The sequence below is a fragment of the Oncorhynchus clarkii genome, chromosome 17 (genome assembly GCF_045791955.1).
Source record: "Oncorhynchus clarkii lewisi isolate Uvic-CL-2024 chromosome 17, UVic_Ocla_1.0, whole genome shotgun sequence".
NCBI classification, from domain to species: Eukaryota; Metazoa; Chordata; class Actinopteri; order Salmoniformes; family Salmonidae; genus Oncorhynchus; species Oncorhynchus clarkii.
The window spans coordinates 28,410,307-28,433,703 of NC_092163.1; the positions used below are offsets into that span (position 1 = coordinate 28,410,307).

The 23,397-nt window shown below is 43.5% G+C and overlaps 1 protein-coding gene across 2 annotated transcripts; it reads right to left on the reverse strand.

Annotated features, from left to right (window-relative positions):
* Positions 1-3,038: 3,038 nt before the first annotated feature.
* LOC139370668 (NFX1-type zinc finger-containing protein 1-like) lies at positions 3,039-23,053 on the reverse strand. 2 transcript variants are annotated; one of them, XM_071110284.1, is made up of 16 exons: positions 22,818-23,053; positions 20,661-20,792; positions 19,715-19,806; positions 18,368-19,623; positions 17,896-18,182; positions 17,321-17,559; positions 15,297-15,422; positions 14,925-15,073; positions 14,564-14,707; positions 11,434-11,551; positions 10,799-11,028; positions 10,440-10,579; positions 9,585-9,885; positions 6,399-6,509; positions 6,191-6,286; positions 3,039-5,976 (listed from the first exon to the last, which is right to left on the reverse strand). In XM_071110284.1, exons 3-16 carry the CDS (start codon positions 19,782-19,784, stop codon positions 3,379-3,381), a joined length of 5,865 nt encoding a protein of 1,954 aa, XP_070966385.1. In that variant the 5' UTR covers positions 19,785-19,806; positions 20,661-20,792; positions 22,818-23,053; the 3' UTR covers positions 3,039-3,378. The 2 variants fall into 2 exon arrangements, with proteins under 2 accessions (XP_070966385.1, XP_070966384.1); XM_071110283.1 differs by lacking the exon at positions 22,818-23,053 and adding an exon at positions 21,154-21,290.
* Positions 23,054-23,397: the final 344 nt, after the last annotated feature.

The window sequence follows — 23,397 nt, forward strand, 5'->3', positions numbered from 1 at the left end:
CTGTTGGATTCGGGTCTCTGCTCTGATTTACAAACTGGTTGGTGTGCTGTTGTACAAAGCTGATCGCTCACACTCTCCAAGTTTCTTGAGAAAATGTTGATTTATCAAGTTTAGAGGCTTGATTTAAACTTTGTCTGGTTTCTACATATAACCACAGTTTTGTCAGTACAAAATGGAGATCCTCACACCCCATGCATTCTATCGGTACGCACATGCACATGTTGGAAAAATATGTGTTGTATTTTATTATGTTAAAGCCTTTTTTGTTAAAGCCTTTTCCATTATATTCTTACTGCAAAATATACGTGTTGACTGTTGTCTGTTTAATAAACAAAAAATCAGCAATTTTTTTAACCTCTTTTTCCCCCAAATTTCGTGGTATCCAATAGTTACAGTCTTGTCCCATCGCTGCAACTCCAGTACGGACTCGGGAGAGGTGAAGGTCGAGAGCCCGTACGTCCTCTGAAACACAACCCAGCCAAGCCGCACTGCTTCTTGACACAATGCCCACTTAACCTGGAAGCCAACTGCACCAATGTGTTGGAGGAAGCACCGTACAGCCTGTCAGCGTGCACTGCGCCCGGCCCGCCACAGTAGTTGCTAGTGCGCGAAGGAACAAGAACATCCCTGCCAGCCAAACCCTCCCCCTAAACCGGACAACGCTGTGCGCTGTACTGTCCCATTGGTCTCCCAGTCGCGGCTGACTGCGACAGAGCCTGGACTCGAACCAGGATCTCTAGTGGCACAGCTAGCACAACGATGCAGTGCCTTAGACCACTGTGCCACCGGGTAGGCCCTGACCTGACCAAATTCAAATAGAAATGTGAGTTATAGATCTGTTATTATCATTGAAAGTAAGTCGAAGAATCAGTAAATCTGTTCTACAGTGCATTCGGAAAGTATTCAGACCCCTTGACTTTACACTTTTTGTTACATTACAGCCTTATTCTAAAATGAATTGAATTATTATTTGTCCTCATCAATCTACACACAATACCCCATAATGACATAGCAAAAACTGTTTTTTAGAAATGTTTGCATTAGATCTGGGTTTGTGACAGGGCTACATTCATCACATGACGCAAGTGATGCAAGCTGCTGCAAAACACCCAAAATGGATGTCAGCCCTGAATCCTATGAATTGGAGAAAACAAATGTCAGTTTAGGTCTTACTGCTTCTCTGCCAAGAATGTTATGTTTGAAATTCCGGTAATGTTTTATTATTGGCCAGCTAGCCGTGTGTCATGTTTTGACTGAGAGTGCGAGAAATCTGCTGATCCTGCCACGCAGCCTTGAGTACCTTTCTAAATGATGCATAAAGGGTGTTTCGGTCATCTTTACAACTTCAGACTTTCAGGTGTAGTTGTGTGTGTATGTGTCTCATATCTGACTCACGGTCCTGGTACTCGGCCATCAGGCTGGAAAGGGAACTGCTCACCACATCTGCAGCTGATGAAAAAAAATAAGGCTACATACAAAGAACCCTGGCCCTTTCCAGAATCAACACTTAGCACCTAAACCTATGGATCTGAGAAGATTGGATAGGTATAAGAAATATGGTACAAAATCTTCCCAACCTATCAGAGAGCAAGGTAAAGCTACTACTACGCAGATCTAAAATATAAATAGTTACATATAATTACAGTTCATATAAGGAAATCAGTCAATTTAAATGAATAAATGACGTCCTAATCTATGGATTTGACATGAATAGAGATATGCAAAAAAGGTAGGAGCATGGATCAGAAAACCAGTCAGTATCTGGTGTGACCAACATTTGCCTCATCTCCTTCACATAGTTGATCAGGCTAAAATGTTGTCCCATGCTGTTGTACACATCGATCCAGAGCATCCCAAACATGCTCAAAGGGTGACATGTCTGGTGAGTATGCAGCCCGTGGAAGAACTGGGACATCTTCAGCTTCCAGGAATTGTGTACAGATTCTTGCGAAATTGGCCATTGAAGGTGATCATTTGCCCACTGAAGTCAGTTACGACGCCAAACTGCAGTCAGGTCACGACCACTGGTGAGGACGGCGAGAACGCAGATGGGATTCCCTGAGATGGTTTCTGACAGCTTTTTGATATTCTACACCTGTCAGGTGGATGGATTATCTTGGCAAAGGAGAAATGCTCATTAACAGGAATGTAAACAAATTTGTGCCCACAGCTTTTTGTGTATATGGAACATTTCTGGGATCTATTATTTCAGCTCATGAAACATTGGACCATTGTTCATTATATATTACTTACACTGATCTGATCTGCCAGTGCCTAGGGACTAAGGGTTGTCTCTGGACGGGTCCACACCAAGTCAAACCCCTCTGCCCTGCCACCTAGTCACCTGACCATCACTTACAGGTTAGGGTCAAATACGCTATAACTCAGTTAACAAAATGTTCAGTAAATGTATTCAACTAATACATAAAGTAAGCCTATCCTAATTTAAATAAATGGCCAATGTCCAAGACACAAAGTGGAGTTTCAGTTTATCTCCATAATTAACCAGATCAAAATGGGAGAGACACTAACCCTAATCTACTCCATGCAAGGATGTTGTGGATGCTCACCCTGCCCACATCTCATCTCTTTTCCCAGTGCTATTCAAATAACAGCAATTTCTCATATCATGTTGCAGACAGTAGAAAGGATAATATGGGTTCCCCCAAAGTACATACAGTATCCAGCACTTTGTATCCTGAACACTTGGTTTGTGCACAAGTGTGTGAATATGACTTACTTTTACAGTGTTTTCTTTTCATGCCAGAGTTGTTTTTCAGCCCCTTTATCACATTATATTAACTGAGTCAGCTGAATGATTAATGTGTGAATGTGTGTGTTAGAAAATCATTTTGCAAACATACTGGATCATCTCAGATAATTGTATTACATTTGTGTAAAAGGCCAAAATGGCAAGTATCAAGTCAACTCTTTGTTAAATTAACAATACACTGCTGCCATCCATTGGTGTGACTAGAAAAAAACACTCAGTTGTCTAAAAATGTAAGCCCATCATCACACATAAAAATCCAGTCTAATCGTTTGCGTAATTCTTTATTGTACCGTGTATAATTATTTTTTTTTGATCAATCGTTCATTTTCAACTTTCATGATCACACAGATACAGTAGCAAAAAGTCACATATAATTGCAGTATTGTACTCTGGGGTGACATTATTAAACCTCACCTCTGCGAAATAAAAATGAATATGTATTATACTTCGCGAAGCAGATTCATTTCATCACATTCAATTAATAATTTACTGAAATTTCAGAATTAAATATATCAATTAATACAGCTATGCTTTCTGGAGTACCAATTGTGATAACTGTCACATCAGTTATGACAAGTCACAATTAAACTGAAAACAATCTGGTTTTAATCATCAAGGTGCATCAGATCAAAGTTCAGTACATTATTGACTTCGGACTCTTGCGCCCCATCCATCTCTGAAGCCACTCTGTTGCCACTCACCAGAGCATGTCTTGCTCCACCAATCGTAGCGTTGCATTCTGGGCAATTGCTTTGCTCCATGGCCCGTCCACATTCTCCGATGGCGTAGATGTGATTGTTGGGACACTTGTACCAGTGTCCAACACTCAGGTTGATAGCTTTAACAATCATCATCCTTTCTTCATCAGTGATCCCCAGGCCAGTGCGTGGTAGCTTCTTATCCAGTTCTTTAAGTGCTTGCTTTACCAAGTCCTTGTCTTGCTGAGTGAATGGCTGCATTCTCTCCAGAACCTTCCTCATTGCTCTGACCTCAGCCTGAACGTGGACCCTACGGCCTGTTCCATTAGCCATCTTGCAGCGGGCGTTAAGCTCCGCCAAAAAGGAGAGCCTCTGTAGCTCGCTCTGCAGATCAGATGCCTGCTGCTCTGAGAACTTTTGGTGATGATCCATCAGCCACCTCAGGAACTCTGGAACCTTCTCGTCAAAGTAAAAGGTTTCTACGCTTGACATGTGTCCCCTACGAATCTTCAGCAGCTTGTTCAGTCTCTCAAGTAAGGCCATCTTGTTCTCAGTGATCCATAGTTTATTTGCTGTGAGGTCGGAGGCTCTCAGTGTATCTCTGATCTGTATATACTCCATAGGTAGGTACCTTAGCAAGTCCTCCTTGTCAATCCATTGCTGCTTAAGGACCACCTTCTGTGCCTCAATATCTGACTGTGTTCCATTAATCTTCTCCTTCACTTTTTCAATTTCCACCAGACTCCGGTTGACATGAGCCCCGTACCGGAGATTCCTGCGGATGGGTGTGCGACACTTGGGGCACTCCTTCAACTTTATTCCGGTAGCCTGCTGGTTCTCATCCATTCCCATGTATGTGTCCATGGACGTGGACTCAAACAAGTGTCCGCAGTCCTCTAGCTGAATGAAACAGGCCTCAACATCGTCCTCCGTACCAAAGAAGATCTCTGTTACCTCCTCGTGGTGGCAAACACGACACTTGTTGGGGCAAGGGTCTCCACACAGGCCGATGCATGGGTGCCCACAGTGCAAGGTTTTGGTACAGGGTTGGGTGCATGGTGGACGGTCACAAGGCTCATGGCAAAGCTTGCTGCAGCGCTGATGAGGGCACTTCCAGGCACAAGGCTCTATGCAGGGGGCACAGGGCTGGCCGCATGGCTTCATACAGACACTATGGATGCAGCGATTCTCACAGCGCATTTGACAGGGTGGGCATCCACGTGTACAGGGCTCCCGACACTTATGGGAGCAGACTAGGAGGCGATCACATTGGTGGAAACAGCCCATGTGGAAGCGGCCCTGGTGGCACCTCTGGCAGGAACCAGGACAGGGGTGGCCACACTTCAACATCTGTGTGCAATGTGTCCTGCATTCTGGCTGTATGGTAGAGCTCTTATAATGACAGGGATCTTCTTGCTTGTGTCCACATTTGAGCTCCAATGTGACCATCACCATGCAGGTGGTGGTGCAGGACTCCCCACACACCAAGGCACATGGGTGGCCACACTTCAGCATCTGTGTGCAATGTGTCCTGCATTCTGGCTGTATGGTAGAGCTCTTATAATGACAGGGATCTTCTTGCTTGTGTCCACATTTGAGCTCCAATGTGACCATCACCATGCAGGTGGTGGTGCAGGACTCCCCACACACCAAGGCACATGGATGCCCACACATGAGCTTCTGCTGACAGGGCTCCTGGCACACAAACTTCTCCGGAGCCTGGTGACAGGGCACCATCTGCTTGTGCTGGCACTGTGGTACAATCTTTTCTACCTGCTTAAGGCAGTCAGTAGGGCACTCCTGGTAGCACTGACGTTGGCATCGATGCCCCAGCTCACAAAGGACCTTCTGGCACTTTTTGTTGCATGTGTACTTTTTGTGCTCTTGGTCGTACGGGTGGCAGGCACTGGAGCACACGTGACCACAGTTCAAGCGGAACTCGCAGGGCAGGTTGCAGCCTCCCTCGGGAGCTTGTTTGAAGTCGTCTCCGCAGGACACTTTAATGTGTCGCTCAGGGTGGTTCTGGCAGCACAAAGTCATTGCAGGGCCCACTTGGTCCTTCTCTCGCAGCATGTGCAGGATGTTGCTCCAGAGCTTGACCTTTCCCAACATGTCCATGTTTCCAATGCAGTAGAAGCCCTTCTTAGCCCTTGACAGGGCTACACAGACACGGTTGGGGATGTTCAAGAAACCCACCTTCCCCTGTTTGTTACTTCGAACCAGGGACAGCAGGACAATATCATTCTCCTCCCCTTGATATTTGTCAACAACATGAACTTTGACCCCATTGAACTCTTTGACTGGCATGAGGTTGCGCAGACAGTGGAGTTGGCCTGTGTAAGTGGTGAGGATGGTGATCTGGAACGGCTGGTAGTCCTGTAACAAGAGGTAGCGACACAGCGCTACCACGAAGAGGGCCTCGTGGCGGTTCTGGTGACTTTTTCCATCCTTGATCTCCTCTTCATGATAATTATGCTCCACAAAGAACATGTTTGAGTGAAGCCCCTGCAAGACAACGGGGGGTTGAATATAATGTATATTGGACGGCAACTAACTTCTAAAGCCTACACATATGGACGGTTTATCATGCTTTATTAATGGTACATTGAATTGACCACATGGGGAAATTCATTGATAAGCATCTTCAAATGTACTCCTGCTAGGAGGGAAACTACCAGGTCAAAAATCTGTGCATTCATTTATGTATGCATTTATTTACCTTAACATTCTCAAAGTCCATCACTGAGGGGTGGTTCTCCAGCTCAGAGTAGATGTGAGGGACTATGAGACGGGCAATGTCTGGCCTCATGCGATGCTGTGTAGGATAGACCCAGAGTGAGAGGATTGGTCAATGGTGAATGAAGAACAAGGGCAATTGGTTTATCTGGTTTGTCTATATAAACTTCTCTACAGATTCCCACACATACCTGGTAGTTAAGTCTGACATACGGAAAGTCCATCTTGATCAGCCTCTCAAACATGGACACTTCAAGATTGAAGTTTTTGGCCAGGTCAAACACTGTTGCACTGGGCCGGAGCTAGGGGGACAATGGAGGTTGCAAGCTACATAAGTACCCCTGAACCTCAAGAGAGGATGACATGGACCACCTCATTTCAACAGTTTTAGACAATATAAACAGACAATAGAGTTGAGGAGATCACTGTTTTTAATATGCTGCTCAGTAAACCTGAAACATTTGCAGAAATGTTGATTTTAATGTGCATTGTCCCTGTCAAATAAATGTAATAAAGTAAAGAGTATGAAAATATACACTGAGTATACCAAGCTTTAGGAACACCTTCCTATTATTGAGTTGCGCGCCCCCCCACCCCCTTTTTCCCTCAGAAGAAGCCTCAATTCATCGGGGCATGGACTCTAAAAGGTTTCGAAAGCATTCCACAAGGATGCAGGCCCGTGTTGGCTCCAATGCTTCCCACAGTTGTGTCAATTTGGCTGGATGTCCTTTGGGTGGTGGACCATTTTTGATACACACGGGAAACTGTTGATCATAAAAAAACAGCAGCGTTGCAGTTCTTGACACAAACTGGTCCGCCTAGCACCTACTACCATACCCCGTTCAAAGGCACTTAAATCTTTCGTCTTGCCCATTCACATTCTGAATGGCACACATGCACAAACCATGTCTCAATTGTCTCAAAGATTAAAAATCCTTCTTTACCTGTCTCCTACCCTTCATTTACACTGATTGTGGATTTAACAAGTGACAAGGGATCATAGCTTCAACCTGGATTCACCAGGTCAGTCTATGTCATGTTTTGTACACTCAGTGTATATGCTAATAAACTCTGAGAAAAAAAATTGTATATTTTTAGGGGTACGTTTTACCCTTTTTTCTCACCAATTTCGTGATATCTAATTGGTAGTTACAGTCTTGTCCCATCGCAGTAACTCCAGTATGGACTCGGGAGAGACGTAGGTCGAGAGCCATGCGTCCTCCAAAACATGACCCCGCCTCATGGGTCTCCCACCCCTGAGTCAATACTTTGTAGAAGCACCTTTGACAGCAATTACAGCTGTCTTTCTGGGTAAATCTATAGCTTAAAGCTTTCCACACCTGGATAATGCAACATTTGCCCAATTATTATTTTAAAAATTCTTCAAGCTCTGTCCAATTAGTTGTTGATCATTGCTAGACAAAAAAATAATAATTTGCCATAGATTTTCAAGCAGATTTAAGTCAACTGTAATTTGGCCACTCAGGAACATTCACGGTCTTTGTGGTAAGCAACTCCAGTGTCGATTTGGCCATTTGTTGATGGTAGTGACTGCCTATTACTGCGTATCACTTATTAACCATAATTTATTCACATTACTTTACTAAAATATTTCAGTTGCTTATATTTTATTTGATGACTTTATTATTTTATTCCAAGTCATCATCATATCTCTATTGAGCTGCTGCCTATGCTGTCTGACAAAATCACTATTCTGGAGTTCTTCAAAGTAAATAAGGCATACTTTTATGTATTTTCAGGTAGAGATACGCTACTTCTCCAAAAGTATGTGGACACCCCTTCAAATTAGTGGATTCAGCTATATCATCCACACCCATTGCTAACAGGTGTATAAAATCAAGCACACCGCCATGCAATCTCCATAGACAAACATTGGCAGGAGAATGACCTTACTGAAGACCTCAGTGACTTTCAACATGGCATTGTCATAGGACGCCACCTTTCCAACAAGTCAGTTGGTCAAATCTCTGCCCTGCTAACTGCCCCGTCAACTGTACGTGCTGTTATTGTGAAGTGGAAAGTGGAAACGTCTAGGAGTAATAACGGCTCAGCCGAGAAATGGTAGGCCACACAAGCTCACAGAACAGGACCGGGACAAGAACATTTCATCAGAAGCTTCATAAAATTAGTTTCCATTGCCAAGCAGCCACACACAAGCCTAAGATCACCATGCACAATGCAAAGCATCAGCTGGAGTGGTGTAAAGCTCGCCGGAAAGCCTTCCCAGAAGAATGGAGGCTGTTATACAGTAGCAGCAAAGAGGGGACCAACTCCATATTAATGTCCATGACTTTGGAATGAGATGTTCGACAAGCAGGTGTCCACATACTTTTGGCCATTTAGTGTACCTCGCATAGCAACAGCTGCTCTCTATATACCGTCACGATTGCGCATTTTTGTCTATTCCGTAGCAGACGTAAAATAAACGCAGAATGGATAAGATGGATGGTAGATGCACAATGAACTATGGTCACTGTAGTTAATTTCCACGTTTTATGTGAATACTATGTCAAATATTGGCCTGTTGGAAACTACAACTTCCTACTGGATCGGATTTATCTCTGTGCAAGGTGCACATTGAGTTCACAGAAAAAAATATGAACTAAATGGAATTCAAATAATTGAACTAATGTTGATCAATTAGTTGTTTAAAAAAAGAAAATTGTTCAGCACTACCCATCTACCAATAGGTACTTTTCTTTACGAGGCATTGGAAAACCTCCCTGATCTTCGTGGTTGAATCTGTGTTTGAAATTCACTGCTCGACTGAGGGATCTTACAGATCATTGTATGTGTGGGTTACAGAGATGAGGTACTCATTCAAAAATCATGTTACACACTATGAGTCCATGCAACTTATGTGACTTGTTAAGCAAATTATTACTCCTGAACTTATTTAGGCTTGCCATAACAAAGGGGTTGAATACGTAATTCCACTTTGACATGATGGGGTATATTGTGTAGGCCAGTGACACAAGATGTATATTTAATCCATTTTATATTCAGGCTGTAACACAACAAAATATGGAGTCAAGGAGTGTGAATACTTACTGACAACACTGTATTCACTCAGAGCTAAAAGGAGTTAAGTTAAGTTATTTAAGACCTTATAGCTGGGTGTGCTGGATGAACTCGTAGTTTAGCTCCAAGCAGAGTTGGATGTTGATTGCATTTAAATCCTAGCCAATTAAGAAATGAAAATGACCATGGACTTTCAATTTTAAAAAAGCCCAGTTTACATTAGGAACTTGAAAAATGTTCAAGCACGATGTCCAGTTGAATTCCTGGATTTACTGGAATAACAGTGAAATCTTTAAGAGGGAGTTGACCATGCCTGACCAATGAGTGTCCTGTACCTGTTGGTGGTCTCCAATGAGGATGAGATGCTGGCAAGCCTGGCTCAGAGTGGTGATAGTGTGGGCCTCCAGTACCTCCGCCGCCTCTTCCACGATCACCAGGCGAGGACTCACTTCCTGCAAAGCTTTGCGACATCTAGCAGCCCCCGTAGTCGTCATGCCGATGACCTTGGCATCCTTCAGGACACATAAGTCCTCGCGGAGACGAATCTCAGCCAGACGCTCAGCTGCGTCCTGATAGTCCTGCTCCGCCTGCTGGGCTCGCGTACGCAGCTCTGTCCGGTAACGCCTCACCCATAACCTGCAGACACAGAGCAGCAGTAGATTACGTCATTGAGTAGCATTTCACTGCAAGACCACTTATATAGTAGAAATAAGTATGTCATAAGAATGATATAAAACCCATAGAACAAGGTGTGTTTACCAGACATAATCATACAGCACAATCAAAATCAGAATGTCTGAGATTCGTAATAATGCATTGAGCAGAGTCCTTTATTACTTGTGTGATTGACCCAAACATTACATTTTTGGGTTTAATCCAAGATAGCTTTTTGGCCGGCACACAACTGAGCCTTGCACTAGTCTTTTCCCCAGTCAGATCAAGCCAAGTGCACACCTGTGTGGTCTGTGTGGCCATGATGACTTTGCATTCACAAGCTAAGCACAGTTACATTGCCACAGTGACAGAACGTTTTATAGAGCAAAATCTTGCCTTTGAGGTGAGGGGATCAGTGCATACATTTTCTCTGTAATTAGTTGACATAATTATGCTCAATGGGAATAAACGCTCTAGCAGAATGTCGTTGCCTAGGGGATGAGGAGGGGGGGGGGGGGGGGGGGGGGGGTTATTACCGGTACAGTCTCCATCTGTCTGGCAGACTGAGAGTCCACACATCCAGAATGGTGTCCTCCTCATCCTCACTCACGGCTGAGCTCCTGCCCAGCTCCCTCCTAATATGATGTTTCATCTTCCTCTTCTGTACCCGCTGCATCTGCACACATACAGAGAGACACGCAGGCTTTTCAAATAACGTTGACAACACTGTAACTCAGCACCTGTCTTTCTACAATACTCCTAAGCTCAATACTTTAAAGCAGGAGGTTGTCAATTTGAAATCCATAAGCAACTCAATTGGTTTATGATTCACACGATTTATGATGCAACGTCTTTTGGTTATATTGTTGGCTCAAGGTTAATTATTGGTTCTCACCTCCCAGCCTTCTTCACTCTGCTCTGCCTGTATCTCGATGTTCTCCAGGTTCATGGCCAGCATCAGTTCCGCCATGTCTCTGACTATCTCCTCCGTCTTTCTAAGATCTTCATCCCGACCATGATGCGTGTTTGAGGCTTCTACAAAGCGTTCCGCCTGGATCAGGTCTGCCTCCTCCGCTATCTCGATCAGGTCGTCCTCTTCCTCTTCAGCTTCGTCCATTTCCACATCTATCATAAAATAGAGAGGTGAAAATGGGTGAGGAGTGAGGACCAGAGTTTCTAACTTCCTAGTAGTTCTCTCAACATGAAAATGAGCACTGAACTCTTCCCCCCCCCCCATATAGTTTCAGTTAGGATCAAAGGGAGTTTTAAATTAAACAAAAAGAGTTCAAAGAGACTAAATAAAATCTAATAAAATCAATCAAAGTTTATTGGTCGCCTACACAGATTTGTAGATGTTATCGCAGGAGCAGCGAAATGCTTGTGTTAATAGCTACATGAATAACATATTCACAAGCAAGGTTGACAAATACAATCCCACAAAGAGAAGCATTTCTCTGCACCTGTTCCGTTTATTATCTGTGTGATCATGTTGTCTTGTCTACGCTCTGTGGTACTGCAGTGGCTTCTCACCTGCATTGCAATTTTGAGGATGTGGCGTCCTCTGCTGGAAGACAGTGAAACCTAATCCCAGCCACTCCATAACAAGAGACGGCTTCTTCCCACCATAGCTCTCAAAGCCATCCAATGCCTGAGGATTACATATTAATAATAAGTATTGTCTCCTCTATGGCCAATGACAGATTATCACAGTTCAACATCGTTTCATAAAGCTTTTCTGGGAATGCCAGACCTACTTTTTGAATCTCATGCCTTTTAGAGGCAGTTGGGTTTAGCGTACTCATATTAGTTGTCCTATCCGACGATAACATCAAATCAAATTGTATTTGTCACATGCTCAGAATACAACAAGTGTAGACCTTACCGTGAAATGCTTACTTACAAGCCCTTAAACAACAATGCAGTTAAGAAAAATAATAGTTAAGAACAAATATTTACTAAATAGGAACAGAGAGGTTTCAAAATAAGATGCACTTCCTGATTGGATTTTCCTCAGGTTTTTGCCTGCAATATCAGTTCTGTTATACTCACAGACAATATTTTTACAGTTTTGGAAACTTTAGAGTGTTTTCTATCCTATTCTGACAATTATATGCATATTCTAGTTTTTGGGGCTGAGAAATAGGCTGTTTCAAATGGGTGCGTTTTTTAGCCAAAAATTAAAATACTGCCCCCTACACGCAAAAGGTTAATGATGAGCTTTGAGGGCACTATGGTGTTGAACGCTGAGCTGTAGTCAATGAACAGCATTCTCCCTTAGGTGTTCTTTTTGTCCAGGTGAGAAAGGGAAGTGTTGAGTGCAATAGAGATTGTGTCATCTGTGGATCTGTTGGGGCGGTATGCAAATTGGAGTGGGTCTAGGGTTTCTGGGATGATGTTGTTAATGTGAGCCATAACCAGCTTTTCAAAGCACTTCATGGCTACAGACGTGAGTGCTACGGGTCAGTAGTCATTTACATGCTGAAGACACCGCCGGTGTCGCATGCGAGAGCATTGCAAAATAAAAGTACACATACATGTTTTTCAATCGTTGCACCCATACTGTTCGCACATGTCTTTGTAGCCAGGTGCTAAAATAGAAGTTGGTTCTATTTGTGACACTTGATGCGCTGCAAGTCCCGCTTCTCCCATCTCCTCATTGGTTTTTAGGAGCATATACCCGCGTGGGTGAATGAAAGATGAACTGAGGCCCACACTCCAGTCCAGTTGGTGGTAGTAATGCACCTTAACGTTGGTTGCCAACCGCCATATGAAGTCCAAAGAAGAAGCCTGAAAGAGGGATTACTAGAAACAAACTAATTTTACCCTTTTATCTGAGGATTAATTGTTGGAGTAGAGGACCTTGTGCATTCCAGGTAAAATAACAACCCAATGTTTATATCCCAGGACAAATTAGCTAGCAACAGCAAGCTAGCTAGCTAAAGTGCAATAAATGTTTAATGCTTTTCGACCTGTCCCCAAATTAATATACAGTGGGGCAAAAAAGTATTTAGTCATCCACCAATTATGTAAGTTATCCCACTTAAAAAGATGAGAGAGGCCTGTAATTTTCATCATAGGTACACTTCAACTATGACAGACAAAATGAGAAAAGAAAATCCAGAAAATCACATTGTAGGATTTAAAATGAATTTATTTGCAAATTATGGTGGAAAATAAGTATTTGGTCAATAACAAAAGTTTATCTCAATACTTTGTTATATACCCTTTGTTGGCAATGACAGAGGTCAAACGTTTTCTGTAAGTCTTCACAAGGTTTTCACACACTGTTGCTGGTATTTTGGCCCATTCCTCCATGCAGATCTCCTCTAGAGCAGTGATGTTTTGGGGCTGTTGCTGGGCAACACGGACTTTCAACTCCCTCCAAAGATTTTCTATGGGGTTGAGATCTGGAGACTGGCTAGGCCACTCCAGGACCTTGAAATGCTTCTTACGAAGCCACTCCTTCGTTGCCCGGGCGGTGTGTTTGGGATTATTGTCATGCTGAAAGACCCAGCCACGATTCATCTTCAATGCCCTTGCTGATGGAAGGAGGTTTTCACTCAAAATCTCACGATACATGACCCCATTCATTCTTTCCTTTACACGGATCAGTCGTCCTGGTCCCTTTGCAGAAAAACAGCCCCAAAGCATTCTTTGTCCTCCAAACACGACGAGTTGAGTTTTTACCAAAAAGTTATATTTTGGTTTCATCTGACCATATGACATTCTCCGGATCTTCTTCTGGATCATCCAAATGCTCTCTAGCAAACTTCAGACGGGCCTGGACATGTACTGGCTTAAGCAGGGGGACACGTCTGGCACTGCAGGATTTGAGTCTCTGGCGGCGTAGTGTGTTACTGATGGTAGGCTTTGTTACTTTGTTCCCAGCTCTCTGCAGGTCATTCACTAGGTCCCCCCGTGTGGTTCTGGGATTTTTGCTCACCGTTCTTGTGATCATTTTGACCCCACGGGGTGAGATCTTGCGTGGAGCCCCAGATCGAGGGAGATTATCAGTGGTCTTGTATGTCTTCCATTTCCTAATAATTGCTCCCACAGTTGATTTCTTCAAACCAAGCTGCTTACCTATTGCAGATTCAGTCTTCCAAGCCTGGTGCAGGTCTACAATTTTGTTTCTGGTGTCCTTTGACAGCTCTTTGGTCTTGGCCATAGTGGAGTTTGGAGTGTGACTGTTTGAGGTTGTGGACAGGTGTCTTTTATACTGATAACAAGTTCAAACAGGTGCCATTAATACAGGTAACGAGTGGAGGACAGAGGGGCCTCTTAAAGAAGAAGTTACAGGTCTGTGAGAGCCAGAAATCTTGCTTGTTTGTAGGTGATCAACTACTTATTTTCCACCATAATTTGCAAATAAATTCATAAAAAATCCTACAATGTGATTTTCTGGAATTTTTCTTCTCATTTTGTCCGTCATAGTTGAAGTGTACATATGATGAAAATTACAGGCCTCCCTCATCTTGTTAAGTGGGAGAACTTGCACAATTGGTGGCTGACTAAATACTTTTTTGCCCCACTGTAGCTGGTTCAAAGTTCGTTCTGATATTTCAACCTGCGTGTCCTGATCGCATCAGCCTGATAGTTGTAATTATAAAGGTCGGACAAAAGCTAAGCTTTATATTTTACAGTGCTATCAAAGACTCACTGGCTGTAGCGTCAGGCTATCCCAGTGTTTCTCTGAGATGAACTTTTGGAGGTACTGCTCCCTTAGGACGCCCCGAAGACTGCACTCCAGCTGCACAGACTGAGTCTGGATCTTAGTCTCTTCTGTCCGCAATGCATCATAGATCTGAGGGGAAACAATATTCTGAACATCACTATCTGGTATTATTTCGCTGATTGACTTTTCCCGAAAGATAGCCAACCTGACTGTTACATTCCTGACAAAAATGATATCTGAGCTACATTCACTTCAATAGCTACATTTACAATTTACATTTCAAGACTATTTCTAAAATGTTCACATATTGGTCAGTGTAACTTTCAGGTTTCAAGTTGGGCCTCACCTCACTGTTGGCACTCCGAAGATGTTGCGGTAGGTTGCGGCGGAAGTAATGGGAGCTCTTCAGCTCTCTCAAGGTGAAACGCTTCAGGACCTCACTGTTGCTTTGCCCACCCACTCTCACAATACCGTCTGGTAGAAACTTGTGGATGCCTATGGTACACATTGTTTAACAAATTAAAAAAGGTGCTCATACATACAACAACAAAAGTGCCCTTCAGAATTATCTTTGGTCAAACACAAAATTATGGTATGCAGCATCTGAGATTCTTCAAGTATGGCTTGAGGTGAAAAATAACTTCATTTGAGAGGCAAAAGTAGAGTGAGATGTGTGCATTGCATCCATAGTGCAATGTTGAGAAAAATAGAGACCTACCTTCTAGGAACTGGTCCAGAGCGTGGTTGGTGTAACAAACCACCAGCATGGGGGAGGTGAAACCTCTCCCCATCTCCTGATTGGTAAGCAGAGCCTGGGCGATCTTTAGTCCTGTGTAGGTCTTCCCTGGGATTATGAGTAAGGAAAGAAAACAAATGTCTAAAAGTGTTACACTCCTGCAGAGCTGTTGCACTAAAGACGACGTTACAAGAAGCAACGTGGCACAATTTCTCCGCTTTTGGCCTGGAACATTTTTATGTGTATACAGTACCAGTCAAAAGTTTGGCCACACGTGCTCATTCAAGGGTTTTTATTTATTTTGACTCTTTTCTACATTGTAGAATAATAATAGTAGCAAAAGACCAAGTCCATATTATAACAAAAACAACTCAAATAAGCAAAGAGAAGCGAGAGTCCATCATTACTTTAAGCCACGAAGGTCAGTCAATGCGGAACATTTCATAGAACTTTGAAAGTTTCTTCAAGTGCAGTCGTAAAAACCATCAAGTGCTATGATGAAACTGGCTCTCATGAGGACCCGCCACAGGAAAGGCAGACCCAGAGTTACCTCTGCTGCAGACGAGAAGTTTATTAGTTACCAGCCTCAGAATCTGCAGCCCAAATAAATGCTTCAGAGTTCAAATAACAGACACATCTCAACATCAACTGTTCAGAGGAGACTGCGTGAGTCAGGCATTCATGGTCGAATTGCTGCAAAGAAACCACTACTAAAGGACAACAATAAAAATAAACTTGCTTGGGCCAAGATACATGAGCAATGGACATTAGACCGGTGGAAATCTGTGCTTTAGTCTGATGAGTCAAATTTGATATTTCTGGTTCCAACCGCCATGTCTTTGTAAGACACAGAGTAGGTGGACAGTTGATCTCTACATGTGTGGTTTCCACTGTGGTGCTTGCAGGAAGGGGTATAATGGTGTGGGGGTGCTTTTCTGGTGACACAGTCTGTGATATATTTAGAATGCAAGGCACACTTAACCAACATGGCTACCACAGCATTCTGCAGCAATACGCCATCCCATCTGGTTTGCGCTTGGTCGGACTTGTTTTTCAATGGGACTATGACTCAACACACCTCCAGGCTGTGTAAGGGCTATTTGACCAAGAAGGAGGGTGATGGAGTGCTGCATCAGATGACCTGGTCTACACAATCACCTAACCTCAACCTAATTGAGATGGTTTGGGATGAGTTAGACCGCAGAGTGAAGGAAAAGCAGCCAACAAGTGCTCAGCATATGTGGGAACTCCTTGAAGACTGCTGGAAAAGCATTCCATATGAAACTGGTTGAGAGAATGCCAAGAGTGTGCAACACTGTCCAGGAAAAGGGTGGCTACTTTGAAGAATCTAAAATATAAAACATAAGGCCTCCTGGGTGGCGCAGTGGTTAAGGGTGCTGTACTGCAGCGCCAGCTGTGCCATCAGAGTCCCTGGGTTCGAGCCCAGGCTCTGTCGTAACTGGCCGCGACCGGGAGGTCCGTGGGGCGACGCACAATTGGCCTAGCGTCGTCCGGGTTAGGGAGGGCTTGGTCGGTAGGGATGTCCTTGTCTCATCACGCACCAGCGACTCCTGTGGCGCGCCAGGCGCAGTGCGCGCTAACCAAGGTTGCCAGGTGCACGGTGTAGCCTCCGACACATTGGTGTTAAGAAGCAGTGCGGCTGGTTGGGTTGTGTATCGGAGGACGCATGACATTCAACCTTCGTCTCTCCCGAGCCCGTACGGGAGTTGTAGCGATGAGACAAGATAGTAGCTACTACAACAATTGGATACCACGAAAAAGGGGTAAAACATATTTTGATTAAACACTTTTTTTGGTTACTACATGATATGTGTTATTTCATAGTTTTGATGTCTTCACTATTATTCTACAATGTCGAAAATAGTTGTTAAAAAATAAAGAAAAGCCCTTGAATGAGTAGGTGTGTCCAAACTTTTGACCGGTACTGTACATTTACATAAACATGATCTATTCAATATGTATGACTTATTAAAAATGTATCCCACCTGTGCCTGGGGGTCCCTGGATGATAGCCAGCTCCTTGGTGAGTGCGATCTGAAGGGCTCTCATCTGAGACTCGTCCAACCCCAACTGCTCCATGGGGGGCCAGGCTTCAGGATCCAGGGTGTGAAAGCTCTTGATACTGCTCTTAAACTCAGGCGCCGCAATAGCAGACAGGTCATACGTATCTGCCCTGGGCAGGTAGGCAGGAGGTTCGACGTCTGAGCTGCATTCCACTATATACCTGTAATTTACATGTCGTCCTAAATCATAAATGTCATTCTTCATCACAAGAATTGACATGTGGTGAACATAATTTCTGTCAAATTCATCTAGTAGCTGGTGGAAGAATGAGGTCACTCACAAACCATGTTAAAGCACTTTAAGATCAGAAGCATGTAACTGTATCAATACAATCAGTAATTCTCATTGTCAGAAAAGCATGATGAAAACCCAATATTTTGTCTTAAGCTTGTCCCAAAGCTGATTAGCCGACTCTTTATCTCATAGCATCAACAACGCTGGTGCATTCACAAGCTAATTGTTGAAATTAAGAACGCCAGACAGACAGTACACCGACCTCTGAAAGGGCAGATCCTCTACCTCCAGCTCCTGCAGCCCTTCGAGGACGTAGCGGTAGGCCTCAAAGTAGGCTGTGGTCTCCACCATGAGGAAGGATTGGTGGGCCTCCACTCCGGCCAGGGCTCGCCTGCTCTCCCTTAAGAAACTGAGCTGGACAAAGCCCTTCTCTAGCTCCTTGGGGTCCCGGTCAGACACAGTAGCAAACAGGAAGGTGTCAAAGTTGTCACAGGACATGCAGAGCAGGGAGCCGTATATCAGCCGCTTGGAGTTTTGCCAGCGGACAAACTGTGCGGGACAGAGAAGAACATGAGCATATATTTGAATACACTCTTCGTATATGGAAAAACATTGTATGTATTAATGTAATTTCAAAGAGTATTGTATAATCTCACTATTTTAAGTTATATAACTACACAATGTTGGTAAGTTATCATTTTTCTATTCAATTACTCTTAATCAAACTCACTGACCTTAAGAGGATGGGGGTCAAACTGGACCTTATAGGCCAAACCAGACGGGGTGCACAATGGTACCACCAGTCGAGTGTCAAAGTACACTCTGATATCATCAAAGCGGCACTTTCTCAAAGGGATGTCTTTATTGCCCAGGTCTTGCTGGCTCTGAATCAGCTGCTGGATGCCCTCTCGAAGAGGCCTCACAAAGTCCTCTCGCATGAGCCGGAAGTGCGTGTCCAGGTAGAGCAGTCCGCTGGCGTAGCGTTGGGAGATGAGGTTGGGCCTGAGGTAGGATCTCTGGTCCTGGTGGAACTCTTTGGGGGTGGGGTAGATGGGCAGGGTCCTGAAGTCGGCCTCCCCAGGTGGGGCGTCTTCCTGGGCGGTTATGAAGGAGTAGTTATCAGACCTCAGGGTGCCCTCCCTGGCTCTCTCCTGGAGGTGCTCGACCAGGACCTGGATCCTATCCAGGTTCTCCTCCGTCTGCTCCAGGACGTCCACCCCCACGGCTCGCAGGCTGTTGATGACTGGTCTGAAGAGGGCCACTATCATGGACACGCCCTTTATAGAGCTAGCTGGGAAGATGCTGAGCACCTTGGAAAGAAGGGTCATGATGTTGTCCAAGTGCTGGGGGTATTGTTCCCGGCGAGTGTGGTCAAACTCGGATCCCATTCCCATCACATAATGGGGCAGGATGGTTCGGAGGAATCCGGAATCCTTGATTAAGCCAGTCAAGCACTGTACGGTTTGGCGGTCGGTTTTGGACAAGAAGGCCTTGCATAATACTTGGCAGAGAAGCTGAACAAGGTCCTGTCGCATCTCTCTCTCGTCGAGGAGAGCTTCCAGTCCATCGCTCGAGGCCAGAGTGATGGCTACCTCTGAAGGGTCTTTCCCTGATAGCTTCTCCAAGGTTTTGTACTCAATTGGATGAACCTGAGGGGTGCCACCGCCTATAGATCTTCCTCTCCCTCCCCCTCTTCCTCTACCACCCCTTCCTCTACCACCCCCTCTCTCTCCTCCTCTGCCTCTCCCTCCCCCTCTATTTTCTCTGCCTCCCACTATCTCCCTTCCTCCTCCTCCCGCTCTACCACCCTTACACCTGGCATCCTCCCCTGCTTTTCCTCTTCCCTTCCCTGCTCTGTCATCTCGCTCTCTCCTATCCTCCCTCGGGTTCCCCCCATTAACCCCTCCCATCTCTTCCCTGGCCCCCCTACCTCTTCCCCCTCTCCCTTGGTTGGCTATCCCTTCCTCTTCTTTCTGACCAGCCTCAGCACCTGAGGCAAACAACAGGAAAATCTATATCAATCTAAAGAAGGAAATGCCAATCGTGTTTTGCCTGTCCAAAATAAAAATAAATCTCCTTACCTCTTCTGTGATCGACATGGTTGGCTCCTCCTCTACCTCTCCGTTGCCCCCTTCTGTTTGGGGGATCCATTCAGGATGACTGACTATTGGTCCTCTAAGACAAGTAATGAAACCCAACACAATTTGAATGTTTATAACAAATGGAATTTACAATTTCTAAAAATAGATTCCAAAACAGAGGCAAACTTGATATTTATGCATGATTATTTTATATTGTGGTGGATGACGTGTTCCATCTAAAGGATACAGCAAGAGATTACATTGAAATGGCATAGGTTTAATTTCGACAGAAATTACATCACATTCACTACAGTCAGTGAATACACGATACAATGTAACAGTATGTTATCAAACTAAATCTGTATACCTTCGAAACCAAATTATTTCACCCTCAAAATGGCAGCATGGACTGTCTTTTTATGACAGTTATGCAATGATGCAAATAGTGAATCCTTTGCTAATTTTGAAATTAAAACCATTTTTTGCCAAGTGTGTAAACCAAGTGACTGTGATATTACATACAATTTTGTGTACTGAAGAAAAATATAAATGCAACATGTAAAGTGTTGGTCCCCATGTTTCATGAGCGGAAAAAAATGATGCCAGAAATGTTCCATACCTACAAAAAGCTTATTTCCCTAAAATGTTGTGCACAAATTTGTTTACATCCTTGATAGTGAGCATTTCTCCTTTGCCAAGATAAACCATCCACCTGACAGGTGTGGCATATCAATAAGATGATTTAGTAGCATGATCATTACACAGGTGCAACTTGTGGCGGACAATAAAAGGCCATTCTAAAATGTGCAGTTTTGTCACATAACACAATGCCACAGATGTCTCAAGTTGAGGACCCGTGCAATAGGCATGCTGACTGCCAGAATTTCCACTGGTGCTATCGTCAAAGAATTGAATGTTAATTTCTCTACCATACACCGTCTCCAACGTCGTTTTAGAGAATTTGGCAGTATGTCCAACCGGCTTCACAACCACAGACCACATGTAACCTCTCCAGTCCAGGACCTCCACATCTGGCTTCTTCACCTGCGGGATCGTCTGAGACCAGACTACCGGACAGCTGATGGAAACCGAGGAATATTTCTGTCTGTAATAAAGTACTTTTGTGGGGAAAAACTCATTCTGATTGGGTTAGCCTGACTCCCATGTGGGTGGGCCTATCCCTACCAGGCTCACCCATGGGTGCGCCCCTCCCCAGTCATGTGAAATCCATAGATCAGGGCCTCATGCATTTATTTCAATTGACTGATTTCCTTATATGAACTGTAACTCAGTAAAACCTGACATTGTTGAATGTTGCGTTTATATTTTTATTCAATATATTTACTTGTTATTTACTAGAGCCGGAAGTGTGGTCGTCTGATACATTTTCTATTCTAGAGCTTTCGATAAAACAAAGCGATATAAAATTATAAACATACCTTGTTATGAACTTGTGATTGTTTTTGTGATTCCTGTCCCAATATTCAGACTACATTAAACGTTTTAATATTGTCCTTGTCTGGTTGACAGTAATGATCAGTTTAGTCCTTCTCTGCGGGTCAGTGTTGGTGAATTCACCTATGTGAAGCTAGCCACAATAAGGATAAACCACAATAGTGGAATTTGCAGGTCGCCTTCAAAATAAAAGTCCCCCATTGAAAGTGAATCAAACGGATTCAAATAGTGGAATCGTGCCATATTTGGAGTAAATAATGCTTAACAAGTTCATAATGTTGTTAAATAAATCCAACAAGAGACAATAATTTGTTAATTTGACACAACAAAAAATTTGCAGTTGAAATCACACTGTCGATGTATTAGACTTTAGAATGGCATTGGGGCCATACTTATAAGCACTGTCTGTAAAGCCTAACCTATGGATGTTGAAACCATGTAATGGGGTATCAGACTACTCAGTGACACTCACACAACACAACTGTGTAGAGTTTACACAAATATTAGCATCTTAGCAGGACTTTGACTGTGGGAAATCACCTTTCCAGTCAGTCTATTGTATGTATTGGACATTCATATTATTATTATTATTATTATATATGTATTTTTAAACAATTTTAGGCACAATGCAACCAGACATGTTGATACAGTACAATGCCATTATTATCATCAAGGATGACTCAAAAAAGTTAAGACGTATTTCCATTATGGTCCTCATGAAAATACATGAAAAGAAAACCTAAACAAGATTATAACATGAAAACAAAATACATCTCATCAATAGGGAGGAAACCGTACAATAAATAAAATACATTACCAAGTAACATTCATTGAAATAATTATACTTTCTTTAAGCCTGTGCAGTATTAAGCATTTTGCCCATAAACCATTACTTAAGGTTTACTGTATCTTCAAACTCTCTAGCGTAGGGATGGATTTTATATGGTTTGGTACACCATCCCATTCATCTGCACCAGTGTTAAGGAGAAAGCACTTTACTGCCATGCTCCTATAGCGCAGCGGTCTGATACTAGCTCTGGTGTGATGGCTATCAAATGAAATGTTATTTGTCACACGCGCCGAATACAACAGGTGTTACAGTGAAATGCTTACAAGACCTTAACCAACAATGCAGTTTTAATAAAAATAAGTGTTAAGTAAAAAATAGATAAGTAAAAAAAAAAAGTCAAATAAAAGTATCAAACCATATACAGGGGGTACCGGTACAGAGTCAATGTGCGGGGGCACCGGTTAGTCGATGTAATTGAAGTAATATGTACATACATCTTATGGCTTGGGGGTAGAAGCTGTTTTAGAAGCCTCTTGGACCGAGACTTGCTCTTATTGCAGGAGGTCAAAGGGTTGTGAGGCTAACCAGTGTGAAATGGCTAGTTAGTTTGCGATGCATGCTAGTAGTGTTTCAGTCGGTGACGTCACTCGATCTGAGACCTTGAAGTAGTTGTTTCAAATATGACATGATTCCGCTATTTGTATCCGTTGGAAACACTTTCAATTCGGAACTTTTATTTTGAAGGCAACACGCAAATTCCGTTATTGTGGCAAAATAATCCTTATTGTGGCCAGCTTCACATAGGTGAGGCGGCAGAAGGGGCGATAACGTAACGTCGGGCAAAAATGTACTACTTACCAGACGCTTTTATCCAGAGCGAGTTACAGTAGTGATTGCATACATTTGAATACCTTTTTCGTCCAGCGGTCGTGCCGCAGCAAGCCAAATTGGTGGTGTGATGTCGAAACTAAACGTAATCTAGCTTCAAATCAAAGAGCCAATAACGATTCTCACATAAAAATAGTTGGCAACACTGATTCCATGAGGCCCTCTTCAAATGGGCCCTGGCCGTTTCCTGTTAGTTTCGTTTTCCAAATGATATGCTGCGTTCCAGTGGGAAGTCGGAAATGTTCGACATCCGAATATTCGAAAAAAACTGGGAACTCTGGAAAAAAATTGCTCCTGGCTGGGAAAAATGGATTTGAACGATCACACAACTTGGTATTCGAATTCGGGATTCAGGCCTCTTTCTATAGGTCTGAATTTCCGACCTGAAAATCACTGAAGTCATGAATTGACCTCGTATTTTTCGGAGTTCCCAGTTGTTTTGAATGCGGCAATATACAGTAGGCGTGTGCCGAACTCGTCGTATCCGTTTTATCACACTTGAAACTCGCAATAGGATTTACTAGTGATATAAAAACTCAGTAGTGCGCTT